General features: G+C 44.1%; 1 protein-coding gene across 8 annotated transcripts in view; it reads right to left on the bottom strand.

Annotated features, from left to right (window-relative positions):
* Positions 1-25,558, bottom strand: part of NTRK3 (neurotrophic receptor tyrosine kinase 3) — a 402,524-nt gene that overhangs the window by 158,765 nt on the left and 218,201 nt on the right. For all 8 annotated transcript variants that reach the window (XM_033189111.1, XM_033189103.1, XM_033189105.1 and 5 more), the window contains one exon: positions 11,996-12,184. In XM_033189111.1, coding sequence (XP_033045002.1) covers positions 11,996-12,184 — 189 coding nt within the window. The remainder of the gene's footprint in view (positions 1-11,995; positions 12,185-25,558) is intronic.

The following is a 25,558-nucleotide window of genomic DNA, read 5'->3' as shown; positions in this document are numbered from 1 at the left end:
AGGGGAACTGAGACACACAACAACTGGAAAATCGGGTAACTCCCACCCCAATACTGCGCTTTAAGGAAACAGGCACACCAGGAGAATATATCCCACACCTGGCCGGGAGGGTCCCAAGCCCACGAGGCCTCCCTCACTGCTAACACAGCAGTCTGCGGCGATCTATCCGCAAGGCAGCAGCGAGGTTGGGGGAGGGGCGCCCGCCATTGCTGAGGCTTAAGTAGGTAAACAAAGCTGCTGGGAAGCTCGAACTGGGTGGAGCTCACAGCAGCTCAAGGAAACCTGCTTGTCTCTGTAGACTCCACCTCTGAGGACAGCGTACAGCTGAAGTCCAATAGGGGAAGCAGCGGGGGCCGGTGCAGACGCGAACAACTCTGACAGCTTTGGGGAGAGCCGTGGATCTCCCAACGTGGAGGTTGAGATCTGAGAACGGACAGACTGCCTGCTCAGGTGGGTCCCTGACCCCTGAGTAGCCTAGCTGGGAGACATCCCCCACTAGGGGCAGTCTGACACCCCACACCTCACAGGGTGGAGTCACCCCTGAGAGGAAACTTCCAAAGGAAGAATCAGACAGGTACACTCGCTGTTCAGCAATATTCTATCTTCGGCAACCTCTGCTGCTGATACCCAGGCAAACAGGGTCTGGAGTGGACCTCAAGCAATCTCCAACAGACCAACAGACAGTCCTTCTGACTGTCAGACGGAAAACTATCAAACAGGAAGGACACCTATACCAAAACCCCATCAGTACGTCACCATCATCAAAGACCAGAGACAGATAAAACCACAAAGATGGGGAAGAAGCAGGGCAGAAAAGCTGGAAATTCAAAAAATAAGAGCGCATCTCCCCCTGCAAAGGAGCGCAGCCTATCGCCAGCAACGGATCAAAGCTGGTCAGAGAATGACTTTGACGAGATGAGAGAAGAAGGCTTCAGTCCATCAAACTTCTCAGAGCTAAAGGAGGAATTACATACCCAGCGCAAAGAAACTAAAAATCTTGAAAAAAGAGTGGAAGAATTGACAGCTAGACTAATTAATGCAGAGAAGATCATAAATGAAATGACAGAGATGAAAACCATGACACGACAAATACGTGACAAATGCACAAGCTTCAGTAACCGACTCGATCAACTGGAAGAAAGAGTATCAGCGATTGAGGATCAAATGAATGAAATGAAGCGAGAAGAGAAACCAAAAGAAAAAAGAAGAAAAAGAAATGAACAAAGCCTGCAAGAAGTATGGGATTATGTAAAAAGAGCAAATCTACGTCTGATTGGGGTGCCTGAAAGTGAGGGGGAAAATGGAATCAAGTTGGAAAACACTCTTCAGGATATCATCCAGGAGAACTTCCCCAACCTAGTAGGGCAGGCCAACATTCAAATTCAGGAAATACAGAGAACGCCACAAAGATACTCCTCCAGAAGAGCAACTCCAAGACACATAATTGCCAGATTCACCAAAGTTGAAATGAAGGAAAAAATCTTAAGGGCAGCCAGAGAGAAAGGTCGGGTTACCCACAAAGGGAAGCCCATCAGAATAACAGCAGATCTCTCGGCAGAAACTCTCCAAGCCAGAAGAGAGTGGGGGCCAATATTCAACGTTCTTAAAGAAAAGAATTTTAAACCCAGAATTTCATATCCAGCCAAACTAAGTTTCATCAGTGAAGGAGAAATAAAATCCTTTACAGACAAGCAAATGCTTAGAGATTTTGTCACCACCAGGCCTGCCTTACAAGAGACCCTGAAGGAAGCCCTAAACGTGGAAAGGAACAACCGGTACCAGCCATTGCAAAAACGTGCCAAAATGTAAAGACCATCGAGGATAGGAAGAAACTGCATCAACTAACGAGCAAAATAACCAGTTAATATCATAATGAAAGGATCAAGTTCACACATAACAATATTAACCTTAAATGTAAATGGACTAAATGCTCCAATTAAAAGACACAGACTGGCAAACTGGATAAAGAGTCAAGACCCATCAGTCTGCTGTATTCAGGAGACCCATCTCACATGCAGAGACATACATAGGCTCAAAATAAAGGGATGGAGGAAGATCTACCAAGCAAATGGAGAACAAAAAAAAGCAGGGGTTGCAATCCTAGTCTCTGATAAAACAGACTTTAAACCATCAAAGATCAAAAGAGACAAAGAAGGCCATTACATAATGCTAAAGGGATCAATTCAACAGGAAGAGCTAACTCTCCTAAATATATATGCACCCAATACAGGAGCACCCAGATTCATAAAGCAAGTCCTTAGAGACCTACAAAGAGACTTAGACTCCCATACAATAATAATGGGAGACTTCAACACTCCACTGTCAACATTAGACAGATCAATGAGACAGAAAGTTAACAAGGATATCCAGGAATTGAACTCATCTCTGCACCAAGCGGACCTAATAGACATCTATAGAACTCTCCACCCCAAATCAACAGAATAGACATTCTTCTCAGCACCACATCGCACTTATTCCAAAATTGACCACATAATTGGAAGTAAAGCACTCCTCAGCAAATGTCAAAGAACAGAAATTATAACAAACTGTCTCTCAGACCACAGTGCAATCAAACTAGAACTCAGGACTAAGAAACTCAATCAAAACCGCTCAACTACATGGAAACTGAACAACCTGCTCCTGAATGACTACTGGGTACATAACGAAATGAAAGCAGAAATAAAGATGTTCTTTGAAACCAACGAGAACAAAGATACAACATACCAGAATCTCTGGGACACATTTAAAGCAGTGTGTAGAGGGAAATTTATAGCACTAAATGCCCACAAGAGAAAGCAGGAAAGATCTAAAATGGACACTCTAACATCACAATTAAAAGAACTAGAGAGGAAGAGCAAACACATTCAAAAGCTAGCAGAAGGCAAGAAATAACTAAGATCAGAGCAGAACTGAAGGAATAGAGACACAAAAAACCCTCCAAAAAATCAATGAATCCAGGAGTTGGTTTTTTGAAAAGATCAACAAAATTGACAGACCACTAGCAATACTAATAAAGAAGAAAAGAGAGAGGAATCAAATAGAGGCAATAAAAAATGATAAAGGGGATATCACCACTGACCCCACAGAAATACAAACAACCATCAGAGAATACTATAAATGCCTCTACGCAAATCAACTAGAAAATCTAGAAGAAATGGATAATTTCCTGGACACTTACACTCTCCCAAGACTAAACCAGGAAGAAGTTGAATCCCTAAATAGACCAATAGCAGGCTCTGAAATCGAGGCAACAATTAATAGCCTACCCACCAAAAAAAGTCCAGGACCAGATGGATTCACAGCTGAATTCTACCAGAGGTACAAGGAGGAGCTGGTACCATTCCTTCTGAAACTATTCCAATCAATAGAAAAAGAGGGAATCCTCCCTAACTCATTTTATGAGGCCAACATCATCCTGATACCAAAGCCTGGCAGAGACACAACAAAAAAAGAGAATTTTAGACCAATATCCCTGATGAACATCGATGCAAAAATTCTCAATAAAATACTGGCAAACCGGATTCAGCAGCACATCAAAAAGCTTATCCACCATGATCAAGTGGGCTTCATCCCTGGGATGCAAGGCTGGTTCAACATTCGCAAATCAATAAACGTAATCCAGCATATAAACAGAACCAAAGACAAGAACCACATGATTATCTCAATAGATGCAGAAAAGGCTTTTGACAAAATTCAACAGCCCTTCATGCTAAAAACGCTCAATAAATTCGGTATTGATGGAACGTACCTCAAAATAATAAGAGCTATTTATGACAAACCCACAGCTAATATCATACTGAATGGGCAAAAACTGGAAAAATTCCCTTTGAAAACTGGCACAAGACAGGGATGCCCTCTCTCGCCACTCCTATTCAACATAGTGTTGGAAGTTCTGGCTAGGGCAATCAGGCAAGAGAAAGAAATCAAGGGTATCCAGTTAGGAAAAGAAGAAGTCAAATTGTCCCTGTTTGCAGATGACATGATGGTATATTTAGAAAACCCCATCGTCTCAGCCCAAAATCTCCTTAAGCTGATAAGCAACTTCAGCAAAGTCTCAGGATACAAAATCAATGTGCAAAAATCACAAGCATTCTTATACACCAGTAACAGACAAGCAGAGGGCCAAATCAGGAATGAACTTCCATTCACAATTGCTTCAAAGAGAATAAAATACCTAGGAATCCAGCTTACAAGGGATGTAAAGGACCTCTTCAAGGAGAACTACAAACCACTGCTCAGTGAAATCAAAGAGGACACAAACAAATGGAAGAACATACCATGCTCATGGATAGGAAGAATCAATATCGTGAAAATGGCCATACTGCCCAAGGTTATTTATAGATTCAATGCCATCCCCATCAAGCTACCAATGAGTTTCTTCACAGAATTGGAAAAAACTGCTTTAAAGTTCATATGGAACCAAAAAAGAGCCCGCATTGCCAAGATAATCCTAAGTCAAAAGGACAAAGCTGGAGGCGTCACGCTACCTGACTTCAAACTATACTACAAGGCTACAGTAACCAAAACAGCATGGTACTGGTACCACAACAGAGCTATAGACCAATGGAACAGAACAGAGTCCTCAGAAATAATACCACACATCTACAGCCATCTGATCTTTGACAAACCTGAGAGAAACAAGAATTGGGGAAAGGATTCCCTATTTAATAAATGGTTCTGGGAAAATTGGCTAGCCATAAGTAGAAAGCTGAAACTGGATCCTTTCCTTACCCCTTATATGAAGATTAATTCAAGATGGATTAGAGACTTAAATGTTAGACCTAATACCATAAAAACCCTAGAAGAAAATCTAGGTAGTACCATTCAGGACATAGGCATGGGCAAGAACTTCATGTCTAAAACACCAAAAGCAACGGCAGCAAAAGCCAAAATTGACAAATGGGATCTCATTAAACTAAAGAGCTTTTGCACAGCAAAAGAAACTACCATCAGAGTGAACAGGCAACCTACAGAATGGGAGAAAATTTTTGCAACCTACTCATCTGACAAAGGGCTAATATCCAGAATCTACAAAGAACTCAAACAAATATACAAGAAAAAAACAAACAACCCCATCAAAAAGTGGGGAAAGGATATGAACAGACAGTTCTCAAAAGAAGACATTCATACAGCCAACAGACACATGAAAAAATGCTCATCATCACTGGCCATCAGAGAAATGCAAATCAAAACCACAATGAGATACCATCTCACACCAGTTAGAATGGCAATCATTAAGAAGTCAGGAAACAACAGGTGTTGGAGAGGATGTGGAGAAATAGGAACACTTTTACACTGTTGGTGGGATTGTAAACTAGTTCAACCATTATGGAAAACAGTATGGCAATTCCTCAAGGATCTAGAACTAGATGTACCATATGACCCAGCCATCCCACTACTGGGTATATACCCAAAGGATTATAAATTATTCTACTACAAGACACATGAACACGTATGTTCATTGCGGCACTATTCACAATAGCAAAGACTTGGAATCAACCCAAATGTCCATCTGTGACAGACTGGATTAAGAAAATGTGGCACATATACACCATGGAATACTATGCAGCCATAAAAAAGGATGAGTTTGTGTCCTTTGTAGGGACATGGATGCAGCTGGAAACCATCATTCTTAGCAAACTATCACAAGAACAGAAAACCAACACCGCACTTTCTCACTCATAGGTGGGAACTGAACAATGAGATCACTTGGACTCGGGAAGGGGAACATCACACACTGGGGCCTATCATGGGGAGGGGGGAGGAGGGAGGGATTGCATTGGGGAGTTATACATGATATAAATGATGAATTGATGGGTGCTGACGAGTTGATGGGTGCAACACACCAACATGGCATAAGTATACATATGTAACAAACCTGCACGTTATGCACATGTACCCTAGAACTTAAAGTATAATAAAAAAAAAAAAAAAAAGAAAGGTGATTAATCTAAGGACAAAGATAAAAGATTCTTACGTGGCTGGGAAAAGTGAATAATGGTTAAGTGAAGGGTTTACAAAATTTGTTACTACTTTTTGGTAAATCAGTATGCTTCATATATACCCAGTAATATCACTACTTCATTTGTAAACCAAAGAAAAATGAAATCAACATGTTTAAAAAGCCATTGTTTTAGTTCCATGATGCCAATGAATTTTCAAACTACCTGGATTCCCTGTCCTAAATGACAGATTACTATCAATGTGAGAGTTACAACTTATCTTTAAAAGAAGTGGCCCTTCTGATGTTATCATTTTATTTGTAAATTAGTAAAAATTAAATGTTCTACCTAAAAAAAAAAAAAACAAACAAACAAAAAAAAACACCAGCCCAGTGCTTGCTCCAAAGAGGCTGTTGATACAAATCAATAAGCTTTCCTTTTCCTCTCTGTGAGTTTCTTTCTTTCTTTCTTTCTTTCTTTCTTTTTCTTTTCCTTTTTTTTTTTTTTTTTTTGAGACAGTCTCTCTCTGTCGCCCAGGCTGGAGTGCAGTGGCACGATCTCGGCTCACTGCATGCTCTGCCTCCTGGGTTCAGGTCACTCTCCTGTCTCAACCTCCCAAGTAGCTGGGACTACAGGCGCCCACCACCACGCCCAGCTAATATTTTGTATTTTTAATCGAGACAGGGTTTCACCATATTAGCCAGAATGGTCTTGATCTCCTGAACTTGTGATCCACCCACCTAGGCCTCCCAAAGTGCTGGGATTACAGGTGCAAGCCACCGCGCCCAGCCCCTCTCTGTGAGTTTCTAGAGAGCCTGGGCATGGAGTCCTCTGACACATCTTAGTTAGCACCTTCTTTGACCCTAGTTCCATGCTGTGGTTTCTGCAGAAAATAAAGAATTATGACACTAGGAATAAACTGAAAGTCAGGTTTGGGAAACAGGACATGTAATTTGAGAAATGACAGGCTGACCTACGTATGATTTGGCTCAAAGACATTGAAGACTGGGGCATGGCACTGACTAAGCTATGGGTTAGAAGGAAGGAAGGAAAGGTTCCATTGGGACAGCATGGGGCTAGGAAGAATTCACAAGAAGCTAGAAATGAAAGAGGTGTTAAAAGATAAACAGAGTGTAGAAGGAAAGGAGAGGGAGTCAGGGTTGGGAGGGAAAATGGGCATTTCAAGGTAGCGGCTGGAGGTGTGGGACGGATGATCTGGAAAGAAGGAATAAAGGCTGGTAAGTCATCAGCAGAAAGTTGAGAGAGAAAGACAGGAAGAGAGGGAGGGAGGGCACAGATGCTCTGAGTGGTCCTGCAGCAGGGGGCACCATCCCATGTCTCGAGAATCAGCTATGGTTGTCAGTGAGCCCCTGAGGCTGGAGAGCATGTGTCTCTTGTTCCCCATTGTTTCCAGAGCCTAAAAGAAAGGCTGACACAAACCCTCAATAAACATGGATTAAATAGATGAAAGGAGAAAAATCAGCACAGTGGAAAGTGACTCGGATGCTAAGGAGGAAAGGAGGTTCAAAGGAACATGGTCAGGTTTCTCAAAGTGATCACGGATGGAGAGCGGAGGGGCTCCTGGGGAAAAAGAAACAGATGGACCTTCAGGACAGAGACCTGCAAGAGGTGTGGTGGTGGACAGAGGAGCAGACAGACACTACCTCAAGAGGGAGAAGAGAGGAAAAGGCAGGCCAACCAGGATAGAGACAGGTCCTCTTTGCAGGCCCAGACTGGGAAGGCTAGGAGGGGCTGACTCTGGGAAGGTGGAGATGCTGCTTCCTCTGAGACAGGGACAACATGGGAGCAAAGGCTGACACCAACACCCAAGGACAGAAGGACGACGTGGAGGCAGAAGAAGGAAACTAGTTGCCTCTCCCCAGATGGTCTCTGCTTTCTCAACCAAGAGTATGGGTTTGGGGAGAAAAGGATGAACAGAGAACTCCAGGGCCTTAAAGAAAGCCGAGAAGCCTTTCAACTGGCCTGTGGGGAAGGGCCAATGTGTGACTCCTGAGACAGCAGCAAGCGGTCCAACCCTCACCCATGAACAACTTACTGCAGTCCAGAGCTGCCACACGGGTGACAAAGGTAACTGAGGGTCCAATGTTGCTACAAATAACTTTTAGCTTCTCCTAAGTGACCCACCTGGGGTGGTCCCTTGACATCTCATTCTGCCGGACCTGGCCCAAAGTCTAGGGTCCTCAGCTATGTGACCAGGAGGGCTGTATCCATTTCCTGATGCTCTCAAGAACCAGAGGGCTATACGTAAATAATTAGGGGGACTTTATTCGGCTTTGGGTTCCGTATACATTGCCAACTAGGAGCATCTTTATTCAGCTCTTTCGGAATCCCTGGAAAGGCTAAATAAATGCAGAATAAAGACAATGTCAAATGCAGAGCCCTTGTTGGGAACACAGGTGTGGGGATACAAGCATCTGACAAGGGATTGTACCAGGTGATCTCTAAATATCCTTGCAGCCTGAAATGCTGGGAAAAATGCTATGGACCAGATTGAAAGCAGATAGAAAGTGAGAAGCAAGGAAAGGACCAGCATCCTAATCATTTCCATCAGAAATATCCCACCATTTATGATAAACACATGAGTACAGAAAGAAAAGCACATTTGGGCTTAATCCATCACTAGGGGGACAGGGAAATGAGGCCTGAAGTCAGGTAGTATTATGTTCATGCAATTCCACCCCACATTACACATTTTTAAATGGGACAAAGAGGAGAATCAGAATGAGGAGACCCCCTGGGGGATTCACAATGTGAGCATTTTTATTCTCTTAATCTTCCTGGTTCTTGCCATCGCCCCAAAGGAGTGACCCTGGCCTTGTCTGCTGCACCATAAATGCTCTCCCCTTATTTATATGCCAAGATGCATGTGGCTTTAATTATTTATGATAGTGTCTCATCGCACACAGGGATGTGTCTTGGAGTCTGTTCCCTCAACTGATGAAGTCGTGGTTAATCAGAGACCTACTGCCGGCTCAGCCAGTAAATCTCCATTGAGGACTGGCCTGGGCCCCCCTTCACCCTATCTGTGTGAGTCACCAAGGGATTAGCAGAGGGAGGATTAGACAAATGCAGCCACAATGCTCCTGCTCATGGTCTGTCATGCCACTCATGTTTTCTAAAACAATTAAGAGCCATTCACTGTCTATTGATAGAACAAAATGTCCCACTTCTCTAAAAAGGCTACTTTCCCCAGCATCAGGGGGTTCTGATAATCTGGAGTCATCTCATGATTTTCCTCTGATAAGGCATTGTTTGTTTCCCTTGCTCCTTCAAGTCTCATCAATAAACCTGCTGTCTTTCCATTTTCACCAACTTTTTCTTGTTTACACTGAAGAACTGTCTGGATTCTTAGAATAGCCACTTTGAATCACAAATCTAGAGGGCTCCAGCAGGAAGACTTCCTTCACATGGTTTGCCTACTGTGATGAGTCCTTGGGTATGCTTTGTTTTGACACCAAAGGATGTTCACCAGGCCCCATAGCTCTCTCCATGGCTCCCAGTCTTCCATGGGGACACTTATTCTGATGGCCCAGAGGAAACTTGCCTCCAACACACCAGAGAGTCATCCCATCTGGCAATTGTGCCGATAACCTGGTATCAGGAGCCTCTGTGAGCAGATATGATCACAAGATCATATTCTGCACCAGGAATCCAGAGCTTCCACTAAAGAGGACAGAGGGATCCTCATTATTCACAGATTCTGTATTTGGGAATTCACCTACTTTATAAATAATTCACCTCATTATTCACAGATTCTGTATTTGGGAATTCATTATTCACAGATTTCTGTATTTGGCAACACCAAAACCAAGACTCAAGGCACTTTCATGGTCCTTTAGGGACATGTGTAGAGTGACAAAATGTGACCCTAGGGGCACATTTCCAGCTGAGGCTCAATAAGGAGACATCTGCCTTCGTCCTTTGTCTTTAAAAAAAAAAAAAACATTTATTTTAATTGGAAAAAAAAACTGTCATCTGTCATATTTATCATGTACAACAGTGTTTTAAAATTCTTGTTTCAGCTCTCATACTGTAAACAACTCTCCTTTCTGTGGTCTATTCCAGATCACATTTTTTACACTTTTGTGCTTGTTGCTGGTGACTGTGCAGTTTAGTATGGCCCCCAAGCATCGTTCTGAAGTATTGGCTAGTGTTCCTTAGCACAGGACAGCCGTGATGTGCCTCACAGAAAAAATACATGTGTTAGATAAGCTTTGCTCAGGAAGAATGACGGTGGCCATGGCCATGAGTTCAATGTTAATGAATCAACAATACGTATTAAATAAAGTGTCTTTAAACTGAAACATATGACAAGGTTATGTATTGACTGGTTGATAAAATGTGACCCGAGGCTCACAGGAACCTAACCTCGTATCTTCCCTAGGAGCAATGGTTCAACATTCACTAATTCAGTGTTCACAGCAGCTTCACAGAACACAGTTGCTACAGATAATGAGAACTGACTGTATATTGAACATAGCAATGTCTAGGTCTCTTCTCAAATACCAACAGCACCCTAGAAAACTCAGTATCAACCCTAGACTGAGCTTGGACCCAGCTATCACCATAGAGGGTCCTTCCTCCCAGTCTCACCCAGGCCAGTCCAGTGGTGAGCCTGATCTGAGACAGGAAATTTAGCCAAAGGTGAACTAATCTTTGCTCTGTGCTTCCCATGGTTTATCTGAAAAACAGGTATCTCTCTTCCTTGCCCAGCCCTGGTCCAGAACCCAGGTGTCCTTTTTCTGATACTGACAGGGAGCATCTGATACACAGAGACAGATTCTGGAGAACACCCAAGGTTGGGAGGCAAATGATGACCTTATGCTGACTCAAGCCCAGTCCCTCCCACTGTGACAATGCTCTCCTAAAACTCAGAGCCAGGGAAATGAAGCAAAGGCTGATGGCAGTAGCCCAATGCCCACTTTGCTATAGGATGAACCAGCAGGAGCAGCAAGAGTTCTGTGAGCTACAAAGACTGTGCCCCAAGTACAGAGAGCTCCACCCAGGGGCTGAGCAAGACCAGAAAGCACCTCTTCCTAGGCCCACTCTGCGACCCACTGAGACATGAAGAGAACCCACTGGCTGGAAGCCTGGGGCAGCCACCCAGAGCCTCGGTATTCCTGTCTGTAAGGTAAGGCCTCAACCTAGCTGATCACTTCTGTCCTTCCAGCTCTCAGGCAGGCACGGGTATCCCTGTTCTCCAGGAGCTGCTTTGCTCTCTCCTGATGCAATGGATCATTTCCTGGGGGCCGGAACAGTAGGAGGAGCGGGGGTGTGCTTGGGTGTTGCTGGGCCCAGATTGAACCTGGGCACACAGCAGGAGGAACTCTGCTGGATGGACAGCCAAGTCACTGAGGCTCCAGGAGCTGAGAGGGGGTCTAGCAGGGTTCAGCAGAAGGACAAGGAGAGGGGTTGGAACCAACAGGAGGTGGGAGATGAGAGAGAAACAGGTGTCCTGAGCCCTCGGGTCTGAGTGAGACCTCTGCAGTGAGGAGGTGAGAGTTCCTAGCACTGGGGCCGTGATCTGATTCTCAGAAAGTGCACACTTCCGGGCACTGGAGGGGCAGCTAGAGAGATGTTTCCATTCAAAGGTACTCACCGCCCTTTATTCCCTTCCCCCTCATGGAGGCTTGGGTGGAGGTTCTGCTAAGCTCAGGGGCTGCTGTCTAAACAGAGTCAGGTTATGTTTCCTAGTTACATAGGCCAGGTCTAGAGAGAAGAACAGCCTTGCTGTGTCTCCTGCCTTATTGGGAGCACCTCTCAGGCACCAAGGGTCCTGCTGAGCCCAGGTGAAGAAAAGAGGGAAGCAGATTCAGACCCACAGCCCACCCCCTTCCCAGAGGACTCTGGTCCCGGGGACTCCTGGCTCAGGCTATTCTTCAAGTTTTGAGACAAACAGGGAGGGTCTCTTAGAAAGTGGGAGATTGGCAGGTAGTAGGTCACCCTAGGAGGTTCCAGAACCCAAGGTACATGGTCTATCACCAACCACCCTCCCCTCCCCAGGAGGGAGAGCATTCCATCCCAGTACTTACATGTGTCTGGTTTGTGGCAGTTGTGTCCCTGACGGAAGTACTGGGGGTTCTCAATGACAGGGATGCGGGTCATGCCGATGACCACAGTGTCGGGCCCGGCGTCCAGCGACGAGGGCGTGGTGATGCCGTGGTTGATGTGGTGCAGTGGGCTGGCTGAGTCTTCCTCGCCACTGATGACAGCCACAGGACCTGCACACACCAAGAGAGATGCAGGACCTGGTGACGTCACATCCGGCCAGTTCCCAGCCCCATCCAGAGACCACCCCCAACTACTGTTCCCATCACAAACATTTTCTTTTTTTTTTTTCTTTTGGTGGGTGTGTTTTATATATATATATAGAGAGAGAGAGAGAGAGATTCAGTTGTTTGAGTTTGGGTTTCTGGTATATTTTAGATATTAACCCCTTATCAGATATACATGGCTTACAATTTTTTTTTCCATTCTATAGGTTGCCTTTCTTTTTTTCTTTTTAATGAGATAGAGTCTCACTTCATCACCCAGGCCGGAAGGCAGTGGTGCAGTCTCAGCTCACTGCAACCTCTGCCTCCTGGACTCAAGCGATTCTCGTGCCTCATCCTCTCAACTAGTTGGGATTACAGGTGCCTGCCACCATGCCTGGCTAATTTTTGTATTTTTAGTAGAGACAGGATTTTACCATGTTGTCCAGACTGGTCTCAAACTAATGACCTCAAGTGATCCACCCACCTTAGCCTCCCAAAGTGCTAGGATTACAGGTGTGAGTCACCACACCCGGCCCACATTTTCTTTATTAGCAAAATCCACTGGAATAGTATTCCTCGAACGCTCTGCATTCTGAATTCAGAGAACCACCCTAAATTCTCTTTCTTGATAATTACTCACCCATCAAACCATGGAAACAGCTGCAAAATCAAAGTAAATTTAAATCACCGTGGCATAAATTACTTTCACTTTCTCCCAAGTCCAAATTAGTTCAAAATAAGAGTTTTAAATACATTTATTTTCTTATGTAGCAACAATAGGATTTTAAAAATGACCTAGCAGTAGTGTACACCCTGCCCTTCCTCTTCTAGGGAGCTTTAACAATGGCTGATGCTGGATTTCATCCCCAAGGGTTCTGATTCCATTGGTCTGGGAGTGCGAACTGGACATCAGATTGTGAGAGCTCCCCAAGTGAGTCACATCTACAATCAGGATCAAGAATCTCTGATGAGTGGCTCAAAGACCCAGAGCCTCTCCAGCTGGCCACCAGATTCCCAGGGGAGTATCCTGTAGCTTTTACTGCACTCAGCCATCAATCCTCCCTTGTTCACAGGGAGATAAGCCCACTGTGGGCCTGGACCTAACCTGAGCCAAGTTTCACAAATGACAGTAACAAAGCTGCATCATGATCTCCATACCAGCAGCTGGGTCACCTGTCCCACTCTTGAAATATCCACATTGAGCCAATGGCTTCAAAGAACATCATTTGTGTCTTTACCAACCCCAGCTTCACTCTCGCTTCTTTCTCACCCAAAGAAGAAATCCAGTAAGGACATACAGTTACTCAAAAAGCCTGAGATGGCAAAGATAATTAATGCTACAGTCTTGGTAGAAGAATTATTCTGTTTGGTGCCGTGGTTCTCCCATACATACAAATAAAACTCCTGTAAAGTGAATTAGCTGTGACTGTTTGTGGCTTCATATAACTGGCATTTTAAATGGCTGCTTTGCTAGACACACAGTCCCCAGACAAAGTGCCTGCTGTGATTCAGTTTTGCAGCTTGAACAATATTTCCACTGCAGAAATCCATTACATCTTACTGAAGTTTATGGAGAGAATATTTCCCATCAAATAGCGAGGTGAAGCATCAATGAGGCAGAACTAAATAGGAGACTGGTAAATGCAAACGGAGGCCCCTGAATTCCACTCCATCAGCACAGACAGGCTTATTCCAATCCATGACAAATGTCTGACTGTGTTTGGAGACCGTGTGGAAAAGTAGCTATAAGTCGTTGCCCAAATACTTGCAATAATCACTTGCCTTGCAATAAAGAAGACAGTTCCTGAAAATACCTTGTAAACTTTTTTAAAAACTTTACAGCGAATTCCAGTTAAACAGGGAAAACTAAGCACTGGTTTTTATCCCCTTTCCCTCCTCAAACATATACTAAACATTCCCTCTACTAAAATACAAAAAAAAAAAAAAAAATTCAAAAAATATGTGTGCCTACTATTTACAAGAGCAAAGACTTATAATCAACCCAAATGTCCATCAGTGACAGACTGGATTAAGAAAATGTGGCACATATACACCATGGAATACTATGCAGCCATGAAAAAGGATGAGTTCATGTCCTTTGTAGGGACATGGATGCAGCTGGAAACCATCATTCTCAGCAGACTGTCACAAGAACAGAAAACCAAATACCATATGTTCTCACTCATAGATGGGAATTGAACAATGAGATCACTTGGACACAGGAAGGGGATCATCACACACCAGGTCCTATTGTAGGGAGGTAGGGGGGAGGGATAGCATTAGGAGATATACCTAAAGTAAATGACGAGTTAATGGGTACAACACACCAACATGGCACATGTATACATATGTAACAAATCTGCATGTTGTGCACATGTACCCTAGAATTTAAAGTATAATAAAATACATATATATGTGTGTGCCCAAAGAGAAAGAGGAAGAGAGGTGATAAGAGAAAATAAGATAGTTCAATAATATTTTGGAATTTAAAAAGTCAAAAGACAAAAGAGGCAAGAGAAGAGGAAAGAGTGGAAGAAGAGATGACCAACAGGACTGCAGGGAGATTATTTGCAGGCAGCCGGTTCTGCTGGAAAGGATCACTACGTGAAAGGATAAGAGAGCCAGGAAGGCTGAGGTGGAGTGAGGCTCCAGGCAGGAACAAGGTGCCCCCACCATCACCTTGCTCCCCTCCCACAGGATTCTAGTGGTTTACCCAGAGACATTGAACCCAGAAGGCTCAGGGGAGGGCTGGGATGAGGCATGAAGCTGAGCCCCTTCTTCCTGTAACCCTGCCTCCCCATCACCCCAATCTCATCTCATACCAGCACCCTGCAGGAGATTAGAGAATGCATCTCTGGATGAATTCTTTCAAAAAATACTTCTCGGTATGGACATTTGGGGATCTCCGAGTGGAAAGTCAAGTTCATTCTGTAATCATGCCACAGTGAAGCTTGCTGGTTGGCAAGCCCCACCCATGTACACAAGGCAGAATTGCACTAGCTTTCTAGGGGTCAGTTCCTAAATATGAAGAAACAGTTCAGGATCACCAGGCACTTCAGCAAAGCTCTGGCATGGGAGAACACAAGACGAGTAGAGGATCAGTGACCTGCAGGAAACAGAGGCAATGCAGGAGGCAGAAGAAGACTTTCTAAAAAAAAAACCACTAATATCCTCAGAGATGTCAGTGAAAACACTGCATCTATACAAGCAAGGCAATATTTAAAACGTGAACAATTAGAGGGTAGTGAAGAGTCCTTGGAAATTATGATCATCGAAATTTTAAAGCTAAAAAAGAGTGGAATATAAAGTCAAGAAATCTTCCAGAAAATTAAACAAAGAGGAAAGAGGTGGTAAATAAAAAAGGAAAGATAAGAAAATCAAAGGTTTGATAAAGAGATCCAACATCTAATTAAAATAAATCCCAGAGAGAAAGAGACAGGGAAAATGAATATGAATAGAAGACATGAATGGAAAACCAAAAAACTTATGGAAATTCACCCATATTACCCAGTTTCCAGCATAATTAACACAAGTGCACAAATATGAATGTATGTGCACATACACACACACACACACACACACACACACATATATCAAGGCACACAATTACATAATGCCAGAGCCCTGGGGATAAAGAGAAGATGCTAAGAGCTTCCAGACAGGAGGGATACATTTATAAAGGAACAGTGAACAGAAAGACAATGGAATCATTCTCTATAACAATACCACTCTTGTTATTGTACAGAGCAATTCCTTCAACATTTGGATGGGCAACTTTTCAACCTGGAAATCTACACCTAAAAAAAAAAAATCAATCCGCTGTAAGAGCAAAATAAAATTGTTTGCAAATGTGTAAAAAATTGCCTTGCTTGTCCCCATCTTAGGATGCATCAGGAAGAGGGATGTCAGCAAAACAAGGGGCAAGCAAGGAAAAGAGGAAGCTGGGGATTTAGTATCATTCCCAGTCTCAAGCCACAGCACTATGGGAAGGAAGTGTCTGGAGGGAGAGGTTACAGAATACAATGATGAAGGCAGGATCCATGTCCAGGCTGTCTTGTTTACGCCAAAGCTCACAAGCCTTCACTGCAACTACAGACTACTTGCTTTATTAGAATTGTAGACCATGGAATGCAGGAAGACACAAAGACCACATGCAACAGAAGTTACGCCTCTAACCCGCCCCTTTCTGTTCTCAGCATTATAGGATGTGGATGGTTATAGTGACATGGAGGAAGGACACAGAAGAGGGAGAAGTTTAAGAAGATACCACATTGAGACTTAAACCTTTTGTGAAAGGCTGCTCCTTTGAATCTGCTCACATAAAGTCCATAGATAGCAAGTAGTCAACGGAATGTTCCAAGAGCCTGGGATCTAAAACAGTCTCTACCTTCTCTACAGTATATGAGGATTTGAAAAAGCTGGGGTAAGAGCCACAGATGGAAGGGTTCTGCCACAGACTCCCAAGCCATGGGAAGGAATAAGATCACCCAGGAAGACCTGATAGAGATAAAAGAAAAAAGCCAAACATCAGAGCCCTGGGGACACCAATACTTAAAATGTAGGCATCGGAAGGAGAGCAAGGAAAAAGAGAACTGCCAGAGACGTAGAAGGAAACCAGAAAAGGATACTGTCTTAGAATTCAAAGGAGGAGGCCAGGCACATTGGCTTATGCCTGTAATCCCAGCACTTTGGGAGGTCAAGGTGGGTAGATCATGTGAGGTCAGGCTTTTGAGACCTGGCCAATATGGTGAAACCCAGTCTCTACTAAAAATACAAAAATTAGCTGGGTTTGTTGGTGCATGCCTGTGATCCCAGCTACTCGGGAGGCTGAGGCAGGAGAATCGCTTGAACCTGGGAGGCGGAGGTTGCAGTGAGCTGAGATGGCACCACTGCACTACAGCCTGGCAACAGAGCAAGACTCCCTCTCAAAAAAAAAAAAAAGAAAAGAAAAGAAAAGAAAGCATTCAAAGGAGGAGAGTGTCTAGAAGTTCAAGAGACACACACACTGAGGACAAATAGGATTAAGCCTGAAAATGAGCCACTGTGTTGGAAAATGTGGAGGTGACCTTAATGAGAGAAGTTTCCATGGAATGTTAAGGAAAAGTCAAATTATAGTGAGTTGAGGAGTTAGTTGGAGAAATCCTGATCATTGTAATAATTTTTATTATTGAATACTTCCTACACATCAGGCTCTGTAAAGATAATTAATCTTATAATGCTTCTGTGACATTGGTACCATTATTTTCCCCATTTTAAAGATGGAGGCATTAAAGCATAAAGCAGTGACCTGCCCAAGGACAAATGCCTAGCAAAGAAGTGGTGATGCTGGAATTCAAACTCATAGTCTGGCCCTGGAGCCCGTGCTCATAACACTCCGCCAGCACTGCCTCCCTGAAAGTGCAGACTGTGAGGGAAATAATTTGTGCAAAGGGATACTTGATCAATTCTGGCATATTATCCTTATAAGCAGCTGCCTTCTATTGCAGTTTCCCAAGACCCTTTTTAAAGATGTTCCTCTTGACCCTTGAGAATTGGGACAGGAGTGAGTCACCTCATTAGACTCACCCAGATAGATTACAGATAATTCATCATATCTTCTTCCAAGCACTGCTGAATGTTCCTATTAAGCTATATCCATAGCAGGAAAGAGCATTGCACCATCAAAGTCTTGTCCCATTCCCAAGGCCCTCTTACTCACCTTCGCTCTTCCATAAACTACATTTCTTAAAAGAAAACCCAATAAAAAGCACATAGGCTCATCACTTCAAAGGAAGTAAGAGGAGGCCTCTGCAACTTGCCCCTGCCTGCTTGTGTCTGAGTCCAGCAGGGCTCCTTATAGGGCTATGGCTGGCATTGGGTCAAGACGAGTCTTTCTTGGATAGGGCTGTTCTGGGTATGTAGCAGCCCTAGACCTGGGCATGAAAAGCCAGTCTCAGCTTCATCAGCCACAACAAATGCACCACTCTGCAGAGGATGCTGATCATGAGGGAGGCTGTGCACGGATGGCGGCATGGGGTAGATGGGAAATCTCTGCACCTTTTACTTGATTTTGCTGTGAACCTAAAATCACTCTAAAAATAAAGTCTAATAAAACAAAAATTTTTAAATGTAAAAAAAAAAAAGGTCACTCTCCCCACCACACACATACACACACACATTTCTGAACATCCCTTGTGGTGATGGAGCTGTGCCAGGTTGAGAACCACTGATAGAGACACCAACATGTTATTCCATGAAACTCTGGCCAGTCCTCACACCACTTACCTCAGGGGAAAACTTACACACCTGTAGCCCCTCTAGGGGAGGAAGCATTTGTTCTCACCATAAGAACCACAGTGAAGACTGTTCTCACCTTAATAACCACAGTGAAGAATTTGTTAAGATACTGAAGGAGGGACAAGTAATAGGGAGAAAAATATCTCAGCTGTCTGGACAGCTTTCTTCTATTTTCTTGAAGCTGCTGAGGTGGATGGCAGGTCAAGAGGAGTCAAGCTTTGATGTCTACTGAGCCCTCAACACACACACACACATACACACACACACACAGCCTGCCTACTACCTGTTATTGGCCTCTCTGCTGTCACTAATCCATTCCCAATTACACAATTACTTTGTTACGCAACACTAATAATCAAAGAGAAGAGAAACATTCTCATAGCCTTTCTAGTAAATGCAAGCTTTAGAGAGAGACTCTCAAGGGAACAGAGGTTTGCACAGACTCTCAACATCATATTATTCTCTTCTAAAATTGGTGCCTTATTTTTTCTTCAGATCCACGGTGGGTTTTGTTCGTCTAGCCATACCTTAACAGAACCATCAGATAATTGGAGAAACTCAATGGCCTTGACAGGTGTCTTTCCCCACAAGACAGTCCATACTGTCTTGTCTATCCAGAGGCTTTTCCTCCCCTCCCTGTTCTTCCACAGGGGAAAAATGAGGGTGTAGAGCAAGGAATGGCTCCAATTTACATAAATGGTTTATTCCAAGGTGGGATTCAGGTTCCCAGATGTTTGAAATGCTTGTTCCCCAGTGCCGTACAGAAATAGCACTTGAACATAAATTTAATTTCCTCAGCAAGACCATTTTTATACTTTCTGCAGAAAGGATACACCCACCAGCAGTACTGTCACGAGAGCACACTGAACAAAGGAGACACTGTCATTTATACCCTGACACATCCACCCTACTGCTGTGTCCGGTTTCCACTGGCTGGAATAGGACCTCACATTCTGTATTTGTCCCGATTGGCTAGCAACTTAGAACTTTTTTAAAAAGAGGCAAAGGCAGAGGAGAACAAAGGAAGGAGGAAGTAAACTGTGAAATGCTGAGAAAGGTAAAAACACCTTCAGATAAGGAAGAGGAACAGGCTATGATCTAATGCTTGCTTGGACCAGTATAAGCATGCCAGGGCAAATATTTAGGCTAAATTGTGGGAGCTAAGAACATAAAGTACATTGATTTCTTTATTTTGGCTAGCAGATACTTAAGAATGTTAGCACAGGTCTTTGAATAAATTTTGCTTCTAAGAGAAGTTGCTATTTATTCCTAGTTAGATGGGGAGGAAAGTGTTTGAAGAGGAATCTCTACTTTACTTTTTACGCAGAGAAAGCAAAACTCTCTGATGGCAACAGTGGAGAGGAAACTTCACTGCAGTAGTATGAGCTTCCACCCAGGTGGGCTGAGCCCCAGTCCCAAGAGAGGAGCCTGGGACAACAAGTCACCACGAGGACCTGTGGGTCCACCACTATTCTGCAGAAGCCTCTGGTGACTCCAGGGAAAGTTTTTTTCAAGGTTCATAATGCAGAAACAGAGGGGGAAAGAGGTGGGTCACAAAAAATGAAGGAGGAAAAAGGAGCGGCCTCCCAGGGAATGCACTGACACATCAATACTCACTCCCTCTTTCAGATAGGGGAAAGACTGCCTTGGAATCATTTTCTCCAATACCCTACCATTGGCTCTAAAATTTCTTTCTCTTCCAGCAACTCTCTGACTTACAGAGCATTGACAATTCTCAGAAATGTGGCTCCAAGAAAATCCAACCACTGGTCCAACCCTAGGACATTTGCCCAGCCAACATGTAGAAGTGGTTCTTCTCCAAATTCCAAAGGAGTGACAGAGCCCCAAGGATGCTAGGATCCCTGTGGTTTACAACAAAAGGGAAGATGGAGGGAAAACAAAACTGACATTAATTAAATACCAGCTACATGCCAGATATATTGCTGGGCACTTTGTTCTCATCTCATTTGATCCTCAACAACTACCATTATTCTCATTTAATCAATAACAAAACCGATCCTCAAATAAGTTTAAGTCATTTTCAAAAATCACCTAGTCAGGAAGTGGTGGAACCTGTATTTGAAGCCATCTTTGTTTGACTCCAAAGTTCTGCCTCTTCCCACCAAACTACCCATTTTCTCAACAGTATAGCTGACACCAAGTATTTTTCACAAACAGAGTGCTTGGTGTGAATACATGAGCCTATATACAGAAGGCAAGATGCCAGCTCCCCGTGATTGGGGCTAAATCAGTGCATCTAGGGATGGACTGCCAAATATTTTCAGGGTTGGACCAGCCCACATAAAATAGCTCTGGGCTGACAAGTCCAACAGATAGACTTAAATTGTACAATTCCAATGCCAGAATCGATTTCTGTACTCCTTCCTTTACACTTGTACTTCCTTCCAGAGTAGGGTTGGGGGGCAGTAATCTCATTTCCCAACTCAGAAAGCCCTCATGGGAGCTGTGGTAAGCATGACTGCTGTTTATTGAGTATATCCAGGCACTCACTAGGACTGCAGTTTTGTGGACCACCTTGAAGTTAAACAGTATCCCCATCACTTTCTTTGGAATGAAAAGTGAGCAGAAGTGAGGATGCATCACTCCCACATGGAAGCTTGAAGATCCAGTGTGACTTGTCATATTCCCTTTTTCTTGGGTTGGCATTTGTGGAAGCATGAAGCAGAACTCCACTCAGCCCCAGTCCCTCAGTGAGGCCAACTTAGATGCAAGGGCTCCCGCCAACACCTGGTGCAGCCATGGTGATGTGCAAAATGCAGCACCATTGGTTCAAGCAGTTGTGATTGGTGGGGGTGCTGTCTATCACATCTCCACATTTACCAATGGTACTTTAATTTCTTCATTCAGACACTTTGCATGCTTCACACCATCTTCAGCAAGTCTCCACAGAAGTCTCTCATGAAAAAAAAAAAAAAAAAAAAAGGGCTTGTCGTCCTCAATGATATAATCCATTTTAAAACGTCTCCTCCCCACTCTCTGCCCCAAAGGTGAGCTCAGATCTTCAGTTCCATAGAATCAGATCATGACCACCTAGATCTGACTTGGGTAGCAGAGGCAAATAAGCCTGCATAGGTCTCATGCCTTTTTAATGTGTCAGAATGAAGCAAACAAGCCAAACTTTGGATTAAGAAATGATTTTTTTAAAACCTCAACCTTTTCCTACTGATAGAAATCAAACACTGACATGTCCCTGGTGGGTGAGAGCTTCGCATCAACAAATCTGGGAGCAGGAACTCATAAAACGGAATAAGTGGAAGCACAACAAACACAATTAAAAATCCAGCCATGCTCAGAGAGGGATTCCATTTACTGTCTCATAAAAAGAGCCTGGTCCTCAGAGGCAAACAAACGAAAATCAATTTCTTAATTTTTATTGGCAGATGTGGGACAGAGGCCAAGTGAACACGGGCTGTGCTCACGAGCAGACCTGGGTACTAGTCATGGCCTTCTGTTCCTAGACCCGTTCCTCTGGGCCCTCCCCTCTCCGCCTCCTCCAGCTTCCAGACAGACTCTGCCCTCTGTGGTCTCCAGGGCACATGGGGTCCTATAGGCAGCTCAGCAAGGCATGCCCTCCACACTTCTCCCCTCCTCTCCCTGAATTATTTCCCAAAAGATAAGCTTTATTCTCTGGCTCGAATTCCCTCCCAGCCTCTTACAGGAACCAAAGGCATTGTTCATGCCTCGTAGCATTCATAGCTTGGTGGTATCACTTGGCGATTGAAAATGATGTTGCTCATCAACCAGCCCAAGAACATGCACTAAAGGAAAGGGAAGGCAGGATAGGTATTCAGACTTGGCTTCCCTTACCTCCCTTAATCATCACGACAACCCTGGGAGTAGATCCTCTTATCCCCAGTGATGTAGTTGAGGAAATTAAAGCTCAAGGTTTCATAATTTGTCCAAGTTCACACAGTTAATAAATGGTAAACAGATCCACGTCTATCTGACTTCAAAGTCTGGGCCCATTTCACTGCAGCACCATGCTGCCTCACCATCCAGTACTGTTTTTCTAGCAATAGGACAAGTCAGCCACATTCTCCTTCCCACTCCCAACCTTTACTCTCTTGAAATTCATTTGTAAGAGAACCGGCTTTGTTTAGGAGAGAAGCCCATGGCATTTTCAGGAAACTTCAAACCCACAACTGTGGCACAAGGATGTCGCTGTCAGGGGCAACCAGAAATTTATAGCACAGGAATGGCCGGCAGCAAGCGGTCTGAGAATGTCAAGACTTCTCCAAAGACTTTTTGTACAGACAGTATTTCAGACCATCCCAGGCATCAACAGGAAGTGGGTAGTTACCTTCTGATGGCACATATAAGATGACTGGAATACAAAATGCAAAATGCTGGGTTTTTGGTCCAAGGCCCCATAAAGAGATTATAGTTCAAATTTCAACACGTCTAAATTCAGTTCTAGCCACTATGGCTAGCTAGTGTTACCTCACAATAGAGACCTTTATTTTCCCTAAAGATGTATCTGTAACTTTCCCCCAACTTCCTGGGGACTTTTGAAGACTGGGAGGAAATATCCCTTGCAGTCCTGCAGTGCCACGTTGAATCGCTACAGTCCTCATGCCTTTGCCCACTCACATCATGTCCCTTTTGGTACTTGCAAGATCTGATTTCAACATCAAGACCAAGAGAATGAGAACCCAAATTCCTGAGGGCTAAGCCCAAATGCCTCTGACTTTACAGAGGTCACAAGAGGGAAATCTAATACTTAAAACCCCCCTAGGTGATCCCAGATGGCTTCAATATGAAGTTCTTTCAAATTAAAGTGAGGCATAATGAGTTAGAAGAGAGAGAGAGAACTGATGCAGAGAAGAAGAAAATCCTTTTCTGGAGGAACCTGGGGTCTTATAGGCACTGGCTGTATAAGACTTCCTAACTAGATACGTCACCCATAGTTGCATGGGTCTCATACACTGCAATAGGGTATCCAGGGTATATCTGAAGAAAACCCTTTTCCCAGTATTTCTAAGTACACATGGAGTGATATCATGGCATGTCTTCACCCCCAGAAAAGTCAGAGTGGTGATCTGAAATACCTGTGCAGTAAAACACGATAATAATAGCTGAGGTCTGCTATCACTTGTTGACCAACACTGGTGACTTGTTGGCACTGTACTGGGCTCTGTGTGATCCTGTCCAATGCTCACAGTGGCTCAGTGAAGTGGGTCCTATAATTAGAATCAGAGCAGTTAAGCAGTCAGCCTGAGGTCACACAGCTAGTAGGTAGCAGTGTTATGATTCTGACTGGAACTGTGGGATTCCAAAGTCTATGTCCTTTTTTTTTTTTTTTTGAGACAGAGTCTTGCTCTGTCGCTCAGGCTGGAGTGCAGTGACGCAATCTTGGCTCACTGCAAGCTCCACCTCCCAGGTTCACATCATTCTCCTGCCTCAGCTTCCCGAGTAGCTGGGACTACAGGCACCTGCCACCACGCCTGGCAAATTTTTTTGTATTTTTAGTAAAGACGGGGTTTCACCGTGTTGGCCAGGATGGTCTTGATCTCCTGACCTCATGATCTGCCCGCTTCAGCCTCCCAAACTGCTGGGATTACAGGTGTGAGCCACCATGCCTGGCCCAAGTCTATGTTCTTAATCCCACCCCCCCTTCACCCCCTGCCACCACCTCAACCTACATAATCATATGGCCCAAAAGCACTAGGCCTAGGATGAACACACTTCTGAACTACAATGCACCTAAATCAAAGATGCTGAAATAAGGCCTGAATTTACAGTTAGTGAGAAACCACGAAAGTCCAATGTCTTCTTCCAGGTCATTCTGAGATTGTGAACTCAATCCCATGCCCTGAGAATCCTGTGTGCTCACACTCAGCTCACCCTGGGCTTGACACAGACCCTATCATCTTATATCAGACAAAAAGGTATTTTTCCCCTTTATTAGAAAATATTTGCTGCAGCACCATGCTGAGTTCGACAAGCCCTGAAGGTACTTCTGCTGGGGGCTGTGCATGCCCTGCAGGACCACAGGCCCTGCCTTTGCATAGGGGATGGACTATTGCAGGTGCTTCTGGCCTCCTGTGGCCTCTTGCCTACTGCTCACTGGACCAGGCGTTGGCACCTGCCCATCTTAGCTGGCACATCTCCCAGGCCCAGGTCTCTATTGAGGCACAGAGTTGCCTCCAACTAGAATAGTACGTTCAAGTCTCAGGACTTACAATAGGAGTCCGCCACCCTGTCTGTGGCAAGGATATCTTGTGGACAAGTCACAGAGCAATCCTATGGCATTTCACTTCTGGAAGTTGTGCCATTACCCAGTGTTATAATTTTCATCAGAAATGTACACCCATAAAAAACCATAAGGAGCCTACCTGCATTTGAACCCATCCTGCTGTTGATTGTCTTGGGGTCAACGCTGGCCCATCTCCTTACTTATCCCAATTCAAGCTTCTCAGCTGGTCCCAAAATTCCCTAGATCACAAATCCCTACAAGGCAAGGACTCTATCCTGGATATCTCTGAGTTTCGTTGAGTTCCTAGTAAAGTCCCTTTAAGAGAGCAGGCAATTACAAAATATATGCTACCCAAGTGCTACCCCAAACATCGGTAAGCATTGTCTCCCCAAAGATATGAGCTTCCTAGAGCTGCCATAACAACTACAACGAAACACAAACTAGGTGACTTAAAACAACAGAGTTATTCTGTACAGTTATTCTGGAGGCTAGCAGTTGGAAATCAAGATACCAGCCGGGTCATGGTCCCTGAGACTCTGGATAGAATCCCTCCTTGCCTCCACCAAGCTTCTGGTGGTGGCTGACAATCTTTGTCATTCCTTGGCTTGTTAATGCATCACTCTGACCTCTGTCATCATGCGGCCTTCTCCTCTCATCGCATGGCATCTTCCTCTTTGTGTGTGTCCATTTCTGTGTCTCTTCTCCTCTTTTTATAAGGCCCTCAGTCAAATTAGATCAAGGGCTCACTCTATTCCTGTATCATTTCATCTTAACTTAACTCTTAATTCCATCTGCAAAGAGGCTATTTCCAAATAAGGTCACATTAACAGGTACTAGTGATTAAGACT

The sequence above is a fragment of the Trachypithecus francoisi genome, unplaced genomic scaffold, assembly GCF_009764315.1.
Source record: "Trachypithecus francoisi isolate TF-2019V2 unplaced genomic scaffold, Tfra_2.0 Lachesis_group3, whole genome shotgun sequence".
NCBI classification, from domain to species: Eukaryota; Metazoa; Chordata; class Mammalia; order Primates; family Cercopithecidae; genus Trachypithecus; species Trachypithecus francoisi.
This window is presented reverse-complemented; position numbering and strand designations above follow the sequence as displayed.